This window comes from Meleagris gallopavo, chromosome 4, assembly GCF_000146605.3.
Source record: "Meleagris gallopavo isolate NT-WF06-2002-E0010 breed Aviagen turkey brand Nicholas breeding stock chromosome 4, Turkey_5.1, whole genome shotgun sequence".
In the NCBI taxonomy this organism is placed as follows: domain Eukaryota; kingdom Metazoa; phylum Chordata; class Aves; order Galliformes; family Phasianidae; genus Meleagris; species Meleagris gallopavo.
The window spans coordinates 56,303,069-56,324,772 of NC_015014.2; the positions used below are offsets into that span (position 1 = coordinate 56,303,069).

The 21,704-nt window shown below is 35.8% G+C and overlaps 1 protein-coding gene across 7 annotated transcripts in view; it reads left to right on the forward strand.

Annotated features, from left to right (window-relative positions):
* The window catches only part of PROM1 (prominin 1), a 52,825-nt gene that overhangs the window by 29,007 nt on the left and 2,114 nt on the right, over positions 1 to 21,704 (forward strand). For 2 of the 7 annotated variants that reach the window (XM_019614947.2, XM_019614948.2), the window contains 19 exons: positions 241 to 330; positions 1,646 to 1,863; positions 2,272 to 2,346; positions 3,467 to 3,530; positions 5,398 to 5,557; positions 7,124 to 7,276; positions 8,111 to 8,234; positions 8,666 to 8,769; positions 9,171 to 9,255; positions 10,459 to 10,605; positions 10,862 to 10,933; positions 14,008 to 14,100; positions 15,221 to 15,274; positions 16,450 to 16,530; positions 16,614 to 16,682; positions 17,222 to 17,314; positions 18,524 to 18,639; positions 19,319 to 19,342; positions 19,695 to 19,763. In XM_019614947.2, coding sequence (XP_019470492.1) covers positions 241 to 330; positions 1,646 to 1,863; positions 2,272 to 2,346; positions 3,467 to 3,530; positions 5,398 to 5,557; positions 7,124 to 7,276; positions 8,111 to 8,234; positions 8,666 to 8,769; positions 9,171 to 9,255; positions 10,459 to 10,605; positions 10,862 to 10,933; positions 14,008 to 14,100; positions 15,221 to 15,274; positions 16,450 to 16,530; positions 16,614 to 16,682; positions 17,222 to 17,314; positions 18,524 to 18,639; positions 19,319 to 19,342; positions 19,695 to 19,763 — 1,891 coding nt within the window. The other 5 variants (XM_010710371.3, XM_003205918.4, XM_003205916.4 and 2 more) reach the window with 3 other exon arrangements.

A 21,704-nucleotide genomic window follows, 5' to 3' on the forward strand; every position in this document is an offset into this window, starting at 1 on the left:
GTAGCGAATGAGTATGCCACAAAATTCCTGTCAATGTTATACCTTGTTAAGACTACTTGTGAAGAAAATCTGTTTCCATAAAAGGTAGTAATTGCCATTAAAAAAGCTGTGTCAGGCCTTAAAGAAATTTTAATACTTTATGTATACTTTGTTCAGTAAGAGATCGATAGCACCTATACGAAAAGGTAGTTAAAGCTGAACTGAAGAATGTGATGATTTTTTCATTTCTCCATGCTGCAGACGTTGGACCTTTGCTTGGTAGCAGAGTTCAAGAGCAGCTGGGGAAAGAAGTACGTCCCGCACTTGATGCAGCTTTGACAATGGCAGGAGGTAAAGATGTGCATGTTCTTGTGTTAATATATATTCTCTTGCCACCGTAAGACAGGCTTCATTTTTTTGGTGCACAACATGAGATTGCTTTATGCAGTACCATTTTTCTACTTAGCATTTTTCAACTTGCCTTGACGTTTCTTTTGGTTATCCAATATTCTGAGATTTATAAATGTATTTAAAAAGTAAACAAAGACATAAGTGCCATTGTTGATGTCTAGTTTCAGCAGTCATTGAAGGCAAATGAAATCTGCAATCCCCACTTCAGGTGGTTGTCCGTTTCCAGGGATTATAAAGGAGACTAGGAAAGCTGTGCTGACTGTAGTTCTTTGTAGGTTAGTCTTTGACAGGTCTATGGTTGAGTGTCATCAGTGTCAAACCTAGTATGAGAGTGCCAACAACCGTCACTTCTTAATTGTATCTTTGAATTCAATGTTGTTTGTGTTTTGTTCCATCTCCTTTTAAAGAAAAGATTCCTTTATTCTTTTTTCTTTTGAAGGTTTCCTTTTTTCAGGAATCAGGTGCGCATTATAGAGTAAAGTGAAAATCATCCTTAAACTTGAGTCACTTGGTGGGTTTTTTAACCCATGATTCTCTTTTGAATTCTTTCTCATTCATTCATCATCATTCTCCTTTTTTGCTTTGTTTCTCTTATTTGTCTTGAAGTCAAAGTGGAAAGGGCTATCAAAGGTAAAAAAAAAAAAAGAGAGAACCTTGTGTTGTGTGAAGTGTGCTTTATTTTCGTACACTTGTGCATTTTTAGTTGTATCTGTGTGGTTTTTTGTCTTAAAACTACTGTTTAGTGTTCTTTTGTGTGATTGGGACAAAATCTAAAGGCAGACAAGTGTTAATGTGCGTAAGTGCTTAGCTGATGCAACTTGATCTCTTTTCCTTTCCTCGTGCAGCCATGTAATTCTTGAATTGGACTACAACTGGCCTTAAAAATACTATTTTGTGGATATGCTTTTTCTTTTGTTTTCTGATAACCAAGCATTGAAATTCTTTATTAAAACAACTGGGTTAGAAGAAAGAGGGAATGAGTAGACAAGAATAATCTGAAAAGTGGGTAGAATCTCAGTAAAAATAGGTTGAGCACATTAATTTGTTTGTAGGAGAATGCAAGTAATCTGTTTTTATGAACAATAAACTTGTATTTGGTGCTAGAGGGTTCTTCTGGGTGAGATGGAAAGATAATTTAAATCAGTATTGTCAAGAAGCTGATAGTGCTTACACGTGTGTATTTACGCTTTCCCTCTGTAATGGTATCTAGTTTCTAACAAAAATTTTTTTAAAAAATGATGTTGCATTCTTGCAGCCATCAGAGAAACAAAGGAAGCACTGGAAAACGTGAGTGTCTCTGTAGAAGTTTTGCAGGAAGGCACCGAGAGGCTTCATGGAAATTTGACAGATGTTAAAATGCACCTAAGCAACACCCTCAATGATTCTGCATGCGCTGCAGCTCAGGCTGCCTCAACTTGCAATATCATCAGGAATTCATTAAATCAACTGAACATTAATGCCAATTTCAGTGGGGTGAGTGTTTTCAGACTCACGGTGTGATTGCTTTAAATAAGCCTGCTAGTATTTCTGCAAGTTAATGGCTCAGTGTATGCTGGCACTTGTGAGATAAGTGACCTTCACTAACTCTGTGTTTCTGGGTAATTACAGTCACTGTTCTCATTTTCTGTGTGGAAAAGAATAAAATGTGTGTCAAGCAACTACATTAAAGTGCTGCTATGGGCAGGAAAAGAATCTGCCTTCCCAAAAATGCTGAAGTTAAGCTTTGCTTTTGTACAACAAAGGTTTTAGGGGTATGCTACAAAGATTCTATTACAAACAGTCTTTCTAGTTTCTTGACCCTTCACTCCTATCTTTGAAATATTGAGTAAAGTAGTAAGACTGCTACTTTGATGTGACTTAAGGATGCTTTTTGTTTCCTAGTTGCCGGGAGTAAGCTCACAGCTTGCGAAGGTCAATGATGTCCTTAAAATAGACCTTTCTAGTCTGGTTCAGAAGGTATGTTTCACAACAAGCTTATAAACTCGTAATTAATAAACTGGGATACATGAGTATCCATTGTTTTCCCTTGGCTTTCCCAAGCAGAATTATCTTGTTCCCACCTCATCGTTGCTCATGGTAGATATCTCTGTGTATTATTCTATTGTTTGACTAAGATTTAGTGTTTAAAATATTAATGTGGTGCTTTACATCCGCAGGATATTACATGTCAAAAGTGTGTAGCTAATGGTCTATTTGAAAGAAGGATCCTTAAAAAGCAAAAAGGCAGAAACATGGATGTGCTAGCAAGCTCTAAATTTTTGGTTCAAGATAATAATAATTAAAAAATAAAAATCCACGGTCTTCTAATCAACTGTAGTGTATTCCCATCATCTTGAAATGCGCATATTCAATCTTAAATCTGGTACAGTGGATCTAATGCAATTACTATTAATAATTTTGCAAATCTGGCATAGTTAGAGCAGTGTGAGAACCTAGCAATCTGATAATGTTTGCTAGGAATAAAAGGATGGTGTAGGGGACTGCAGGCTGTGTGCTGGAGACCTGCACTCTTGCTTGCCTATGAAGGGATCAGGTTTGCAAGGGAAAGCTTCAAGCCTCCACTGCAGTAGCTTCTTCTTTCTGTCAGTGTGTGCTACTGAGCTTGGTCCCCCAGCATTAATCCTTCTTCTCCCCTTCTTACTGAAGATTACAGTGTTTTCAGAGGCAGCTGGATTTCATTGTTTGTAACAAACATTTCATGTTATAAAGGCATAAGATTGCAGAGGGTATGTAGTCACTCCCTTCACTTAGTGAGTCTTCATGTATGAGTTTTGTAGGAGTGAGAAGTGTCAAGCACAAGTACTATAAAGTTTGAAACGATTGTGACTGATGTGTGTGTATTTAAATGTAGACATTTCATAAGGAATTATCCCAGTGAGTGAATGAAATCTGAAATGCACCTGACTTTATATTTTGCTTTGACCTTTTCTAATGCGCAGTGATAAGGTATGTTTTTCTTGGTATTACCACATGTATTTTACCATGTATGGACTTTCAGTCCCTGTCATAGTGGAAAAAGTTGCAAGTAATGTGTCCATGAGAAGCTTATTCTAATTTTTCCAACTTTTATTCTTAGGGTTATGCAGCATTTAATGATACTCCAGACTTAGTAGTGAATCAGACTAAGAATATCTTATCAGGTGAGGACAATGGAAACTGCCTTTCCACTTTAACTGTCTAATGCTACTGCTTTTGCATCAGTTATGGATGCATTTGTTTTCTTTTATTGATAATATATTTCCTGGGCTAAAGTGTATCAAAAATTAAGTCTAAATCTTCTTTTAAGATTTGGTGCCATGAAAAGCATAGAAAGTAAGTATGTCTCAATGTAAGATGCAAAATAAAGTCTAAAAATAGACCATATGCTATTTTATGGAAGAGTTCTGTTTGCTGGACGTTGTATTACTCAAGTAATGAGAAATAGTGAGGTCCCATCTGCATTCTAATATTTACTTTTATTGGGTTGAAAGACTAGTTTGCATGAGAAGTGGTGTATCTATGATGTATTTAGCTGTGTAGTTGTTTAAACAAACAAACAAATAAAAAAACACTCCACAGCAACAAAACAACTAGCTGATCCTGCCTGCCTTGAAATGTAGCAGATGTCAAAGGGGAGGTAAAAAATGTACCTAAATGCCTGTTTAATAATGCTTTATTACTCTGGCTTTGAACTGTGATTTTTTGACAGTACCTGGACACTTGACACTGACTGAAATGTAGTATAATGTATGCATACTAATCTGTTTTAATTTTTGTTCTTGCATTGTGGACCTGTTCTGCATAAATATACAGCTGTTCCTTGTAAGTTTTTCTTTTCTTTTTTTTTTTTTGGCAAAATGAAACACAGTATGTATAGAATTGTAGTGTACTGTGTGAACTTGCCTAAAATGAGCCAGTTTTCTAAAAATGTGATGTACTTTTCATTAGGAAACCTAACAGAGATTTGCTCATTTTCAATAACTGCCGATATCCATAAACACAGACAATCTTAATTTATCCATTATTATTTCTGCACTTTTTTGTTATTATAAAAACTGAGTTTCATTAGCAAATCAAACAAAACCAGTAGTTCTACTAGACAAATTTCTTGTTCATTTATTAATTTTTTAATGAGCATTTTGGTACCCGGTTGAGCTTGATTGGAAGAGAAATGTGAGAACACACATTTGAAAACATGTCCAGCTGTTGTTGGAGTAGGAGGAAGTGGTTTGCTCTAGTGATTGTCAACCCTGCAGATAGCAGGGGTGTTGAAACTAGATGATCATTATGGTCCTTTTCAGCTCAGGCCATTCTGTGATTCTCTGATTCTATGAAGGTGCTGCCTACTACCAAGTAGCAACCTCTGTTTACACATTCTGCAGTTTCTCCAAGTTGAGAGAAGGGGAAGAGTAGACAGAAATTACATTTTACAAATAAAGAATATGTATAATAAGTGAGTGAATCACGTCTTTGTGTATCTAAGTAGTGTGTATCTAAATTGTAAACATAGGGTTTCTTCATAATTCGGGAAAAAAATTGGCTTAATTGATCTTTATCTCAAGAGTGTTGCTAACTAATTGGAATGAATTTAGCTAATCTTTTTAAATGAGATTGGAAATAAGTGGTATAGATTATCAATATTAGCAGTCTAATTTATTTCAGTGTTGTATTCCCAAGGGATGAAGTTTAAATAGATTTTGATCTTCTCTTTCATAAACCTGGTGGCTAATTGTCTCACTCAGCGTTACCATTTGCAGTGTTGCATGAAAAGCAAGATTTAAGCTGGCAAGATAAGCGATTCTGGCTCAACATCTACATCTTTCATCATTAAACCGAATGCTGAATATAAAGTGTGTGTTTTTAAATGCCATTGTGTTACTTTGTTGCTTGCTTGTCTTTTCCTCATGCTTGTCTTCATGGCTTGCCTTGTTATATGTGCAGAAAGGCCTAACAGCATTTTATAGTGCATACATGGAGTGTAAATTTCTTCTGTGAATCTGTAACAGTGAAATACATTTGTTCTTTTAGATATCAAAAATGTGCTGGAATCCATTGGTTCAAATATCAGTAACTTCACAAAAACTCTCCCTGTCCAGAAGATTATAGCAGATTTGACAGTATATCTGACACAGAGTGAAGCATATGTTCAAGACTATTTTCCAGTAGTGGAGCAGTATGATTTCTACAGGTACGAATATACTAAATAGGAAACAATGCAGGAGTGAAGTGCTACCTACAGTTAATGCAGTAGCATGTAACTAATGTGTTAATGTAGTATTTTAATATTCTGAAAGGGCATTGAAACTATTGATGATGAAGAGTGAAATCAAGATGCTGTGAGGCAAGTTTTTGGGTATTTCAGTAAAGACCTTGACTGCAGCAAATCAAGCTGGGTGTTGTTCCAGTACAGAGCAAGAGATGACTTCTACTCTGCAGGCTTTCCTATCTTTTTTAGGAAGGATATATGTCAGAAGACGTAATACATGAAGAAACAGATGGTTTCGTAATGCTAGGGTGACTCCTTTTTTGGGACTTCTTTTTGTTGAATTGCAGGCAAGGTGCTGGACTTCATACTGCGAAGTAGTAGTAGCAAAGATCTTACTTCCCACTTTATCTTTGTGCTTGTTTAAATTGATGTAGTACTTGTCCTTGGGTCTATTACACACATTCTTTCTGTTCGAGACCTCTATGATTTCTATAAATGAAAAATAATCTCATATTTTGAACATAAAGCTTTTTATTTCAAACTGTTTCTTTGTCTAGAATTTATTTCAATCTTCAAGCTCATCAAGTTCTCCCTACATTTTGACGTTTCTGTTGACCCCTTATCAAAATCTGCTTGTGTTTTAATCCGCTTCACTGCTACAGAATAAATGTGCTAATGGTTTTAATGCAGTGTTAAATGAAAGTGAGAAGGAGGCTGAACCTTAAGAACCCTTTTTTATAGTCATAATAACCTTTCCTTTAGGCTATTCAATACCTGCTAAGTTTTTGTGATGAGACTTGAAAAGGAATGTAAGAAATATAAGCTGGGAACATTGATGGCGGAAGAAAAAAGAAAGAGCAGAGGGAATTGGGGGAGGATAAAAAGCTAGGAGGAGATATGAAATGTGTGAATAAATGAATGTGCTCCATATATGTGACTTGGAAATATTACATAACTTTATTAAAAAGAGCTATAGTTCTGTTCTTATCCAACATCTTTCTCCTGATCAGATTCCATAAACTACTCATAAGGTGCTCATTGAAAGCACTCCAGAATAGACACATAAAGCCTAGGTTTTAACAGCTTCAAATAAAGTTATTTTCAATTTCAAGCCCAACATAATGATGAGCAAAATGTAGTAAGACCTACAGCAAAAGCAGTTATGTACTTCATGACTAATCACCAGTCCTTATGCATAAATTTATCATTTGCTTCTTGAACAAATTACCATTTGACACAGCAGAGGCAGATTCTCATGGTTTGTTTCATTTCGGGTTTGACACTGCAGTACAAGCAACATATAGCAGCTGGACCTTAGAACACCTGTAAGGTTTGTTCCCCAGCCCTTCAGTAGTCTGTAATCAGAGATTGGATTCCTAGCCCAAAATGTATGCTGGTGTAGGAAAAGAGGGTTTTATTTGCTGACACTTGTTGCCCAGCAAGAACCACAAATGGACCAGTTAGGAATATTGCATTGCCTGAAGTGTTCTGCAGGTCTTCAGTTTTCTTTATTTGCACATAACCAGGCATTTGGGCTTTATTCCTTAGGTGGCTGGGTTGTCTCATTCTCTGCTGCATGGTGGTCCTGATTGTGATCTTTTACTATCTTGGGTTGCTATGTGGAACCTGTGGTTATGATAAACATGCTTCTCCAACAACCAGAGGCTGCATTTCCAACACTGGAGGAAACTTTCTTATGGCGTGAGTTTCACTTACTTGTGAAAAAGAAAATACATATACTTGTAGAGAGTTATGTTTTTTTTAATTGATTTTAAAGGACATATGCTTGAATTTTTATTACCAATGTATATGTTCTGAAATAATTAGAATATAAACATTTATCTAAAATACTTACAGTGAAACACTTAGGCCTTGGGTTGCTCTTTCCTTGAGGATCATATCTGAATCTATTCTTGTATGAAAGGTGTTATAGGTAGTGACTATCAGTGTAAACTCATTTGGAAACTCCAGAACTCCAGTATCAAATAATTGAAAGTATAAATGGAATTTATAGGGTTGGTGTTTTTTTTAATATATCAAAGCATTTGTTCAAAATAAAGAAAATAAGCCATTTGAGGAGGCTTCAAACACATGACTTTATCAAGTCAATTCAGAAGTTTGGGGCTGCTCTTGAAAGTTCCCAGGAGAAGTTTAATATCATTTGTGTTGCGTGCAGAAGATAGCATCTGAAATCTGTGTTACAGTCTTTTGAGACCACAAGGGTAGAGATATGGATTTAAAAAAAGAAATCTATATGCTTTTGTTGCTCTTAACTCTTAGAGGACTTTTCATGCCAACTGCAATGTTGAGTGTTTATATTTTAGCCGCACTCTAACTGAAAACTTTCCAGGACTGGAACATTCAAGAAATTTCAGACAGCAGAAATACTGTTGGAAAATAAAAGTATTTTTGCTATCCGCCAGGTCTTGTTCTCTAGAAATGCTATAGCTGCTTATCATTGGTTTCACTGTTAATCAAAGTATGGACATTTTCTTCTTAAAAAACAAAAACTTATGTAAATTATTTTTTTTTCAGTGGCGTTGGATTCAGTTTTCTTTTCTCCTGGGTGCTGATGATTGTAGTGGTGCTAACTTTTGTCACAGGTGGAAATATAGAAAAACTGGTGTGTGAGCCCTTTGAAGATAAAACTTTATTCAAGGTGAAGTTACTCATATTCAAATTATTGAACAATGAATAGGTTCCCTGTAAGTCTTAATGGTCTTGGCAGTTATTCATGATTTATTATTTTCTTGGGGACACCTCAAGTGAGTTTGGATCTGTTTTTTATTTTCCATTTGTACATTGAGTGGAGACTTTCATCCTTTTTTTTATTTAATTTGCTTTGCAGTGTAAATTCTGCATGCCCGTGTTCTATCAGAGATAAACTGCATTGTAATTTAGTATTTCTTAGTGACATGGAGCTTTAATATCCACTTTCTACACCAGAGAGGTTGAATTTGCTCTTCTGCTTTTATTTCCATCAGTGAGTGATAAGCTTAGATGTGGAAATGTGTCGAAAGATCACATAGGAATATAGTCATGCACTGAGAACACAGTATTACAGTAACATCACTGAATTTTATCTCCTAGGTTTTGGATACTCCCTACTTACTAAATCAGCATTGGAAAAACTATCTTTCCGGCATTCTGTTTAAAAATCCAAATATTAACTTGACTTTTGAAAAAGTATACAGGTATGTGAAGTTATGGGTCAAGATTTAGTTCCATTCATATCTGGGTTTTGTATTATATTTCAGGCACACACAGAAATCTGACATGGTCCAGACCATGTTCTGATTTTCTAATGAATTGCTAGCAAAGGTGATCTTCTATCAATGAGTTATTAGGGATGATCTTAACGTAATATGGTGTAACAGCAGCAGTTGACCTCTTCAAAATACTGTTTCATATCTTTGAGACCATCAGAAATTGTTAGTTACTTGTGTTCTTATAGACAAAGCTTCAAAAAAATATAGCCAGAACACCCTTTTAAGGGGCTGGTTTTCTTCAGATGTGAAAATATTGTTAATTGTTCTCTTTACTCTCTGTCCTTAGGGTGATTTTCAGGCTGATGCATGTATTTTTATTTTTGTAGTGATTGCAAGGAAAACAAAGGAATTTATACTTCCCTTCATCTAGACCATCTGTTCAATATCAATGAATTTTTGAATATTAGTATGGTAAGTAAGGAAAGTTTCGGTGGGTTCATGAATATTTTTGAGAACTAAAGAGGTATTTGCTCTTGAACATGATGTAGTATGTCTGAGCTTTAAAGGATTTTAGATGTTAATATGCAGTACATTCTGCAAGGAGACAAAACTGTCCAACCTAATTTAAAAGGAATTCCAATCATATTTATGTGGTCTTGGACACAATATGCTATGCTTTTAAGAGTGTTTCCAGCTTTGGAGGAGAACAGAGTGGGATAAGATAAAATATTTTCAGTTAAGCTGTAATAATATGTGAGTGTGCTAATTTTTGGTTGTCTGTAATACATCCTGCCTTACAGCAACACTTTGGGGTCTGTGTCTTTATAATCAATGGATATACAGATGGTATAGTGTACAATCAATGAATATACAGATGGTATAGTATATCCAGGAACTTAGCTGATGTAATTATTATATTGGAATAGGAAAAGAAAGACACTCACCCTATCCTGGGCTCATGAAATAGACTCCAGTGGAGCAGATCTCCAGAAGAGATCCTTCCCCACTGGCAGTCAGCTCTTAAATGGGTCTAGGAGAGGTGGAGCCAGGCTCTACCCCTTCCTGCAGCACAGGTGAATTGCCTTCACCTGTGCTCCTGTGGCTGACTCATTGCTCGCCTCAGGTGATCAATCAGAGGTTCAGGCTGTGATTCAGCAGCTCCATACAGTGTTCCATTCTGCCAAGTGTTGTTTCTACACTTAATACGTATAGTCTTTGTCCCAGATAATATATAATTATTTATAATATCCATTATATATGTATATACATATATATGTATACATACAATACAATGCACTTATAATATATGGTAATTAAACAGTGATGAGTAAAAGTTACTGAAATTTGTCTGAGTTTGCGTAGTAGCAGAGGCTGGGAAGGAATTAATTGGAATGAATGAAATTGAAAATGAAATTGGAAATGTCATTCATTGGAATGAAAGCTGCACAGGTGAGCTAGAATGTGGCATGGACAGGCTGTGTCGATACTGCAGGGAAGGGTAGGACCTTACCTATCAAAGTTAATTAAACTAACCAGATGTAAGTAAAAGGGAAGTTGTTTGTGTGCTTCTTCATGGAAGTGATCAGTCAGGAAAAGAAAGATGCTTTTATATGAGAGAAGGGATGTAGAGATGTACCAGGTGCAAACTACCTCTGTGTTTTATTTCCTTCTCAGTATACAGAAGATGTAGCTCTTAGAATTGAACACATTCAGATAAACCTTAGCAAAATCATTCTGCTGGATGAAATTGGGAAAGAGAATCTTCTGAATTTCAGCTCTTCAGGAATAGAAGGGATAAACTTTGGAGCATACTTGACAGAGGTGAGACCACTGTAATCTAGGTATGTAGCTGGAATGAAGCATAAAAATAAAAGTGGGTGAAACAGAGACAAATCTGCTTTTGTCTGGAAAGGGAGGTATTGAAGAAGCATAAAATTTGGTGCAGAAGCATTTAAGAAGTTAAGTTCATTAAGCATTTGAAGAAATGAAGGATAGACAATGTAAGAGATGTGATTAAGAGCATTCTGCATGTGCAGTAATACTCTTCTCTTTCTGTGCTGTTCAAATCTTGTTTTAGATCAATAAAAGCGTTACCAAGGTTGATCTTTTGTCATTTGCTAATGACTTAGAAGCAAGAGCAGACCAACTGGTAAGTTTAATTCATCAATATAATAATTTCTTTCATTTTACTGATTATATATTGCCAAATATTTAGACTTTGTACAGGAGGGTTCTTGTACTTTGGCACATATACCTCGTTCATTGTCATATAAGGAAAAACTTTGAAAAAACAATGTTGTATATGAGCTAATTCTTGAGTTTTGTATGTTAACAGTTGTACAACTTCTGCTTTGGAATTTAATTTTATGAAGTTGCACAGTTTCCTTAAGAAGTCACCTAAGTCCACTGCGATATTTCCTGTGATGTTTTCTATATTTTAGGTACCAGACAGCAGAAAAATTGCTTAGATCATGATGGAAAACAGGATTTGAATTGGTTTTCTTTCAGTTACTGAGCAGATAATTTTACAAGGAAATAAATACTTTTGTAATTCATAAGGCCTCTCTTGGGAACTGGGCCTCCATTATAGAGGCAAAATTCACAAAAGAAATCCAGTCTGTTGTGTAGTGCTTGTTGAATGTAGACACACTGGCATTGGTGAAACAACTTGCCCACAAATGAATGTGCACAGAATGACACAGCTGAGTTAATAGATAATAAATACTTGATTGGTTTGTTTGTATCTATGTCAAGGTCACCTTCCATTTATTTTTCAAAATGGGAGTCAGTTTGGACTCTGGATTGCCTTGCTCTGGCCCAAGACAAATTCCACACTGTGGTATGGGAGAGAGAGTTATGCTACACATGTACTACTTGTACAGCCATTAGGATCACAAAAGGACAGAGACAGCAGAGCGAGACCTTGCTGTTTGGAATTTATCAGATTTCCATCTTTTCTCCAAAGAGAGAGCAGCACTATTAAAGGTCACTGTTGTGTTTCTACATAAATTAATCACTTCTGTTGCATTTATTTTTCTGTCAGACCTGCATTCATGATTTTTTTGTGCTGTAGTTATCCTCTGAGCACAGTGGGTGAGCCACATATTGCCTGTTTACCCATTTAGGTTGTCTGCTAACTGGAACTGATACCAATAGCTTTGGCTACACTGCACTTCTATTTTCCATTTTTACTTTGCCATTTTAAAGGTTATAAGATGGAAAGTTGTTGTTTGGAGAGGCTGTTTTTTAAGTGGAAGCTGAGGTTCTTCGGACATGTTGTGTCTTAATAGAATTGTCCCCAAAATGTCTCTTTACAGGTAGTTAGTTAGATCTTTATTTAGATCTGTGAAGGAAAATACATTTTGTTGGCAGCTTGGTTTTATTATTTTTTGCAATAGAATCTAAAGGAAGCATTAGAAGTGGGAATAGATCCATCTAAAAACTTTTGGAGTTAACTTTGAGCATTTAGTTTGAATTCTCTGGTACTCTGCACAACATGAAATGCATGTTTTAACACTGAAATGGAAAAGAAAAAAAAACTTCAATCAAACCAAGACACCATAGTGTGGAGGAGGAACAATATTGCCCACAGATGTTGTTAGGTAAGGGGATTCAACTCGTCAGTACAAAGCGCACTGAAACTGCTCTGTAGCCTACTTCAGTATTTAGCACTCTTATCTCTCAGAACAGAGAACCTGAAATAACTGCTCACATGAATACTTCCAGGAAGCAAACAGATCTTCACATCAACACCTGCAAGCCGTGCAGCTAAAAATGTTGTGCTTTTGCTTTTTGGTTTTGCAATACATCTATTTCTTAGGTCATTGTATCTGTAAAATGTGTGAGGATTCATTATCCCTTTCATTTGGAAAGAGAATGACAAGACAGAAGGGAATCCCTGGCAGGCTGCTGTCAAACAAATTGGCAGAGATGGGAAGAGCTGCAGGAGGACCTAGAAAAATGTTGCAGAAATATGTACCCCAAAGATAAAAAAATGTCTTAAAAAAGCATAGGCCTAACCAAGAAAATGTTTTGCTGCTTTTCACCAGGATATGGCGCTCTCAGAGAGATGGCAGCAGTGAAGAGGAAGCAGTACTGTGGCAGATGTATTCCCATTCTCAATGACAGTACTGTCCTGGGATTTATTCTCTTTTCAAGCAAAATTCACTTAGTCATTTGTTTCCTCTGGTATTTCACTAGCAAGTCTTTTCCTGAGATAATTTTTGAAAAAAGGCACATTTTCAACAAAATGGAACATTGGCTCTTTGCATTTTGTATTTGCCAGATCAGTACAAAATGTTTGCTGAAGTTTTCTCAGTAAAAAGTTGCACTGTTAGAGTGTCTTGGGTAAAACATCTTGAAATACATTTTCCTGAAAGAGGTCTCGTCTCTACACAAGTCTGGATTTGCATTCAGGGCAGCTATTCCTGCAGTTCCAGCAGTTTCTGAATCCTCACAACTGTGTCCTGTGGAGACAGACCCACAGTTACCTTGCCCACCATCCCCAGTGTTTAATGATTTCTAAGCATTCTTCCATTTCCAAAATGGAGTTAACAATGGGAGCCAAGTGATTTTGCCATGAAAAAGAAATGGAAAATAAATATATTTATGAGATTGAAATCAAATTTTACAATATGTGAGCTGTAGGTGTGTGTGCAGGCTATAAAACCAGGCTACAAGCACATCTCTTGACTGAGCAGAGGAAGCCACTAAAAGGAACAGCACCCTTCACAGACACATTCCCAGTTTACTGACTGGAAGTGTTGAAATTTCTCTGCACTTCAGAAGGCAAGGAGCCTTGTCCATGCTGCAGAAAATAAAAGCAGTGAGCATCAGTGAGGAACACTCGTCCCAGTGGAGGGCACCCCTGCACCAGGGACAGGCCGCAGCAGAGTAGAGTAGCAGGGGGATGCTTCCTCTTCCCTCTTTAAAGTAACTTTAAAGTAACAGTGCACTCTGGAAATTCTCTTCTATGAAACCAGTGACAATATAGACAGAGAAGCAGTTTAATATGTGTGCCTTCATTACTGAGCTTTGAATCATTAATACGGTGATTTTTTTCCCTCTCTGGGTTGAGTTCAATTTGCTGTGTCCTGTTGTTAGCATCAGCTCTTCTGCAGCAAATAATGAGTAACTTGCATTGCAGTTTGTATTTTTTTCCTTTCTTTGTAAGTGGTGAAACTATTGAACAATAGGGCATAATTTCTTTTTTTTTTTTTGCAGCCAAAAGGAGCACTGGAAAATGCCTTAAAAGGACACGCAAACAACATTCGGATGATTCATAGCCAGCAAGTTGTTCCACTGGAGCAAGCTATGGTAAAATATGAAATCGATATTTAAACGTAAAAACAATGTGAATATCTGAATCTTGAATACAGTTTAGCAAGCTACAGTTCATAGCATGTAAGCACAGATTGTATTTGTATTGTCACCAAAGGGTAATCTGGCTAAAGCATGCATTTAATAAATACTTAACCTACTTCTGATACTTCTACCTTACAATACTGTCTAATATTGGGAGCTCTTTTTTTTTTTTCTTTTCTATTTTGTGATTATATATGAATAAAAGATGAAGCAGAAGAATTTTCCAAAATTCTAACCCTAAATCACTCATTTTCCTTTTTCATTATCATTTGTCATCTGTTAGAAAAGTATTTATGACTTTTACATTTTATTTCCTGAAGTTCGCAGTGATGTACCAACATTGAAACTGGAGCCCCTAATAGTAGCACTTAGAGCCAAAGAAAAATCTTCTTGTTAATACTACACAAGATGTGAAAGGGCTCTTTCTGACTGCTTTTGCCGGGCACTGATCTGTATAGCATCCAGCTGTGAATCTCATTCATGCAGCTTGTAACTGTTGGCTTTTTCCTCTACATGATGTGAAGGCTTTTCATTTATCTTAACATCAGATATAGTATTGCTGCCCCTATCAAAGGCCTGTAAAAAAAAAAAAAAAAGTCATTAGGCCTCTGATTCAATGCTGTTCTTTCTAATTAACTCCTAATTATTCTCATCTCTTTTTCCTTTTACAAAACTGACTGTCAAGAAATATGTTAAAGCTAGGGTAAGTGCTTTTTCCCTTCTAAGAATGCACAATATCGAAGTACTCTGAAGGCTCAGTTCTGATTTTTCACTGTTCTTTCTTTCCCCAAATAAATCTTTCTCAGTTTATTGCTATTAGTTTTGAGTTAATTTGAAGTCCTCCAATACATAATTTATAGCTACTTAGTTCTTTTGGTGAAATATGAATCAATTAAAAGCACAATATATTAGTTTTAAGCTAATTCAACTGTATTTATTATATATAATGTGGTATTTCATATTAGAAACAAAATAATCTATCCAGAATCAAAGCATACAGTGTTAAAACAAGCAGGCTCTTACCTATGATGACCTAAATCTTTAATTTTTTTCTTCTCCTTCTCTCTAATAGAGCACTTTAAATCAGAGCATTAGGCTGCTGAAGAGGACATCATCTGAACTTACGGTAAGCTTTTCTCTCTGTCAGCAGAAACATTTTATTGTGTTTTAAATCATCTACCACATATGCATAGAGTATATTCTCAGTACAGCTTTTACTTTTTCTGGTTGCTCTGTTATTACAAAGCTACTTATTGCATTGAGGTAGTAACAGAGATTCACACATCTCTTCTGCACAGCTTTTTCTTCCTTGATTTTCCCTTCTTCTTTGTAGAAGAGAAGGGTAAAATAGAATGCTTTTTAAAATACGGATTGTAAACTTGATTATCAGGTGATAAAATGGACTTAAGTACAGTTCAATATGTTGTGATTATATGTTACAAAAAGGTTAGAGTCGTTGAAAGCAAAACTTGGAGTGGGAGAACAACCAAGGAACAAAACCCCAAAATACATCTGAGAAAATAGAGCTTTGAAATCCACATTCCTACCCAGTTCTTACCCAGTGTTCTGCTCCTACTAGGTCCTGTGACTTTAGCATTATAGTCATCCCCTTCCTCTTTCTGCAGCATTGGCCAAACTGTGGGAAGGTGGGTTTGGAGGAAGGCTTCTCCAGAGCAGCTCATGTTTCCCCTGTAAATAGCAGCTAGTGCTTGCACCACAGTGAAACCAGCTGCCTTCAGGCTCTGCCAGCCTGAGGAGGATAAGCAACAGGATGATTACTTTTGTGGCAGCAAAGCTTTCTGTCTTCTCCAGTCTGCTTTGGCTCCTGTCTGTTTTGGCTCCTGTAGCCATGCTAGCACTTAAGATCCTAGTTAGAACAGCCTTATGGTCCTCACCTACCATGGTTCATTCCATTAAGATTTTTGACCCATTCACAACAGCAGACCAAGCAGATATATTTCAGAATATGAGTTTTAACCCTGGATGGTGAGTGTAAGAGGCATGGAAATAAGGCGCTGATAAGAAAAAAATGGTGTTTGAGCCTTAAGTTTATGTGAGAAATACAGGTAAAGGCTGTATGCGTGTATGTTTTTTGGGAGACATGATGAGATTACACATGTATTGAGAAAGTATATGAATGTGTCCAACCTTCTGGATGTTGAATAGCAGTAATACTTTAGCTGGTAATCAGGAGTTGTTCCTCTATGCTTTGTGTGTATATGCTGGCGCATGTGTATATATTGATGTGTCCGGAAACAGAGTACATTTCATTTATATTAAAAGCCTTTTCTTTCAATCCAGGTAAAGGTGAAAAATGTCATTAGTGCTGTTAATGCTGCCCAGCTTCTCATAAATAACAATGCTTCTCTAGTTATTGTCCAGGTAAGCTTCATCCTATTTAAGTACATTCGTTCACAGAGTCATGGAACTGTTTCCACGGTTCACTTACTTCTGTCTGGTTTTAGGAAACAAAGAAGTACATGGACACCATCATTGGCTACTTTGAGCAGTACATTGAGTGGGTGAAAGAGTCGGTAAGGTGCATTTGCTTTTTGACAGACCCTGCTTTTAAAAACGTGAAGGAGCTCAACAATAATAATAGAAAAGTTATGTTGGTAGCATGTTTTGTAATTTCAGTAATTTCAAGATATCTGTGTATGAAGAGGGAAACCTGTCTTCTATAAATAGTTTTCTTTGAAGTAGACTAGAAATCATGAGTAATACTGACTGGAATAAAATGCAAATTTAGTGTATTATCTTTTTTCCAGGGCTAGCTTGCAGTCTACTATTGGTGCTAATGTACTGAGCTTGACCCTGCTTAGTTCAAATTAATATCATATCATTAGCATCTTTATTTTTCTTTCTTCAGCTTCAGTCTTTGAGAAATTGAGCTGATATTTTAAAGATTTATAAATTCAGTAGATAGCATACCCCACTGGAATTTATTCTAAATTTAGAGAGAGTGAGAGACAACAATATAATAAACAGTAACTGTAGCTGTAAGCAAGATGTGAGATTCTTCTTTTAATCTGCTATGTACCTCAGACTCTTTTCTTTAATGTCTGTCTTTCAGATTGCCATGGAGGTAGCAGCATGCAAGCCAATTGCCAATGTGATAGATACAGCAGTGGATATATTTTTATGCAGCTATGTAACTGATTCTGTGGTAAGAAATCTTTTTTGTTACTCAAAATGAGGGCACCAAGTGGAAAATTCTTTGAATAAATCTACATTTGATTATTTGATCTAGACCATTTTAAGTATGATGATCACATCCAAGGTTATTCAAGGAAAGAATGTTCCAATCTGGATCAACCGACCAATGTTGGACTTGATTTATGTTTTCATTAAAATCAGACTTTAATAAGAAAGAATCCTGTAAAATTAACTATTTTACTAAATTTATTGAAATTTGAACTGTAAATAAATAAAAGGTTGTTTTTTTTTTTTAATCACATGACTTGCAACAGACTGATATTGAATCATTCCTGTACAATGTAGACTTGGAGCATGACTTTTAGCAGTATGCAAGGCCAGCGTTGGCTTTTTCATCTTGCAAAAGAGAAGCGTATAATAAAAACAGAATAAACAACAGCATGTATGGAAACCACCCCCTAGAAACCATTTGCTAGCTACTATTTTGTTGTATCACAATTTTGGTAATAATCATAGTAACAGTATAACTGTATGCAATCAAAGCTACTCTAGCCCTGATAATTCTTTATTATGAAATCTTCTGCCAGATGGATCACCTCGTAAGTTACAGAGCTTCTGTTCTTGGGGTAGCAACTAGCCATCCAGTGGTAGATGGATTACAATTTTCATGGTGATAGGACTTAGCTGAGTCACATATAAGTCAAAATGCCTCCAGCTATTACAAATCAAATTTGAAAAATCATGATTCTAACATCAGATAGTAACTCACCTCACCTGTGTGAAAACATAAAATAAGTTTTGTAAGCATGCTTCAGCTAGCAAGTTAAAAAGCACCTTGAGAAAGTGTTGGAAGCTCCAATTTTTAAAGAATCACAGATAATAACTTTAAAGTAGTGAGAAAAAATGTGGCTGCAAATTAATGCAGAGAGACAAAATCACTTTATAGCTCAGTGCTGACTGCGTTGAAATTACTGCTTAGGACACTATGCCTGTATGAATTTGAGCATCTTTGGACAGTGTTCTTTTTGGCCATATTTGTAAGATAGTGCTGTTCATGCTTTAGTTCACATTTCCTGTGGCAGTGCTTAACATGCTGCCCTGTTCCACGCTAGTATAAGGAGCCTCAGAGAGCACACAGACCCATGGCAATAATTTCTGCCGTGTTCTCTGAGTAGCCGTTCTCTGCAATCTTTTTATCTTGGATTTTGTTTTGTTTCAGAATACCTTCTGGTTTGGTTTGGGAGGCTCTTCAATGTTTTTAATTCCTGCCATAATTTTTGCTGTGAAACTCTCCAAATACTATCGTAGAATGGATACAGAGGATGTGTATGATGAGTAAGTATATGCTTCTAAGCAAGCTAAATGGCAAATGGGCTTAAATATTTTTTCTGGTGTTTCACATGAAGGTGCTATAATCCTTAATCTGTGCTGTCAGATAGAACTGCATGTGCTTGTGAAATACCGCAGGTTTGGGTTGGTGCCTGCAAAGTGCTTCATGCAGGCAGACTTTGATGAACTCAACTTGTCATGACTGTAGATATTGCCAGCTCTGACTATGAGAAACTTTCTTCAGAATGAGTCTTCATAGCTTTATGTACAGTCTTTATATAAATATCTCCTAGTGTAGAGATGATTAGCTTCGCTAAGTTACCTTTTAAGATGAATTATACCTCCTTTGTAATCTTGAATTAACTATTTACTTCCTTACTATCTTAGTTATTCCTAACCAGTCTTTCCTTTTTCACTTGCAGTTCCTCTGTCTCAGGGACTTGGCATTTTACTTTATGATAACTGTTCTTACATATTTTCCAATCAGTTTTGTTTTTACTGTTTTCTTTTCTACTCTTTGTTTTGCTCATTGTTCAGTTAGCCTGTGCACTGCATTCTTCCAGTTTCACACTGACCATTTTTCATTTCACATTCAGAAGTCAGTAGAGCAGAAACAGGCATGTACAGCTAAAATTACTTACTTATTTTGTTGTCTAGTTAACGACTCCTTTTTTGTGTTTTTTAGTGTTGAAACTATACCCTTGGAAAAGTAAGACATTTTTGTTGGTATTTGGTAAAATTACTTTATTCAGGTGGGAGGGTTGATATTTTTTGATTAACTTGTTACTTCAACAGAAGTAACATAGTTTGTTTCACCAGACTTTACATTAGAGTATCCAAATCTACAGAAATATCTTAATAATTAATTTTTGGAGAATATTAAGATTATAGTTATTGCATAACTCCTGAATGTTACAAAAGAAAAGATATCTTTTATTGTACAGAAACAGTTTACCTTTGCATATAATACCATCATCCATTTACATGTCTTGGAAGCCATACTGTACATAGTGCATCTTATAGTTAACATGTTTTTTCTTGGTGTATTTATTTTATTACAGTATGGAAAATGGTAATAATGGTTATCATAAAGAGCATTTATATGGTATACACAATCCTGTTATTACAAGGTAAACCAAGTCTGAAACTGCATGTTTCCATGTGTCCTTGCCTAATCTACTGTATTAATCACCTCTCCAATTTTCTGCATGTTTTCAAGTGAATCACTTAGTTCTCTACTTACGTTTTTGCATGGTTACTCTCTATAGAAAATGCTGTATGATTTATATTTCTCAAATATTCTGGAAGTAACAGCAGATTTCATAATGATTTCCAGTGATTTAACAGATGAGTTGCCTACATTCGAACTTAAAGTCCATATAATTAGGTTATTTATCTAGTATAGTGGATGGTCTTAAATTAGTAAGTGTATTAAAATACTTCAGTAGGAATAGAGTGGTAGGGCAGAATGCATTCTTGCTCCTGAGTCTTTTTTTTAATCTTCATACAAAGATCTGTAGCAAATACATCTTTTTATATATTACCTTTGACAGAAACAGGTGCAAATTTACAAACTGATTAATTTCACATATTCTTCCTGTGGAATGCATGGAACACAAAGCCAGATTTTATAAAATCAGCTTTTTCTCCTGATCATTCAAAATTCTAATGAGGAGCAGTAGAGACCCTGCAGATAAACATAACGTTTTATTGCTCATTTACTCTGTCACCAGAATAAGCGTGTTTGTATTACAGTTTTTTAGATGATGTGGTAAAGAGCTTTTGCTGTGCAAAAAGCAGATGATGCAGGATATGCAGAAGACATGAGCAGATAAAATGGATGTTTCTGCATGGGTAGAACTAGCGTGACTTCACAAAACAAGAAATTCAAGTTATATTTAAGAAGCAGGAGATTTGGGTTCTCTGCTGGCTCTGCAACACCGATGCTTTAAAACCTTAACTAGTTGTGAGATGCACCATTCCTGTACAGATAACATAGGGCATCCCACAACTTTAACATTAGGGTTTGCAAGATACCCAAGTTGCTTAAGTAAGGATCTAATCTATGATTAAAATCTGTAGCTCGCTGTGCCTTAATTTACAACACTGTGATTGAAAATGTAGGTTAAGTGTTGGCAGACAAATCAGATAGCATTGTTCTTTTAGAAATGGTTAAAAAAGCTGATGGTTTGGAAGCCTTGCCAGATTTTATGGCTGCATCAGTTGTATATTATTATTAGAACTGTATTCTGCAGTAATTATTTAGTGACCAAATTTTGATTCCACATCAACCTGTGTGGATGTATTTTTGTATAACTGTTTATAGTGATTTTAATGTTCAGGATTGTCATAGCCTGTACTATACTTTAAGGACGCCCTAAATAAACCTACAGAGTGTCTAATTAAAAACTAGTCTCTACTGACACATCTAAGAACTCCATTTTAAGACTTCTGATATTTTACATAAGAAGAAACTAATAATTGCTCAGGCTTTAGAAGTCCCTTTCTAATCTTTGAATCTTTAACATGACAGTTAATAACCTTGGAGTTTAGAGCACAATATTTCATGGTATTTCAGTGATTGATGAATAGTTTAAGACAGTGTCCTTGAATAAGCTGAATATTAACATAAATTAATCTTTTAAACCCACTAGTTCAATTCTGTCTTCCTCTTACTAAATTTTAATAGAGTTATTCAAAGTTGGCTTCCATTATACAACGTAAGAATTGAGTTTGAAGCAGTAATTTCTTCTGATGCTTTAACTCAGATCATTTGAAAAATGGCTGATTGTGTTAGATACGTGCTTTGTGTTTCTCAGTTCAGGGTTACCATATAAGAGAGAATGTCTTGTTCTTCATTTTTGTTTGAGCAAACCATTTGCCTTTATGCTGTCCTTGCTTTTTCTCAAATCATTTGCAGGAACTGAGACAATCTGGGAAAGATGTGTTTGATAAAATCTATTTACACCTGTACTTTTGCAGATGTGAACAATCCTAAGTAGATTTTGTCCTTGGAAATCAGCTGGATTGGTTTGCTGGAAAGATACAAATATCTTTCTTCATAGAAGGGA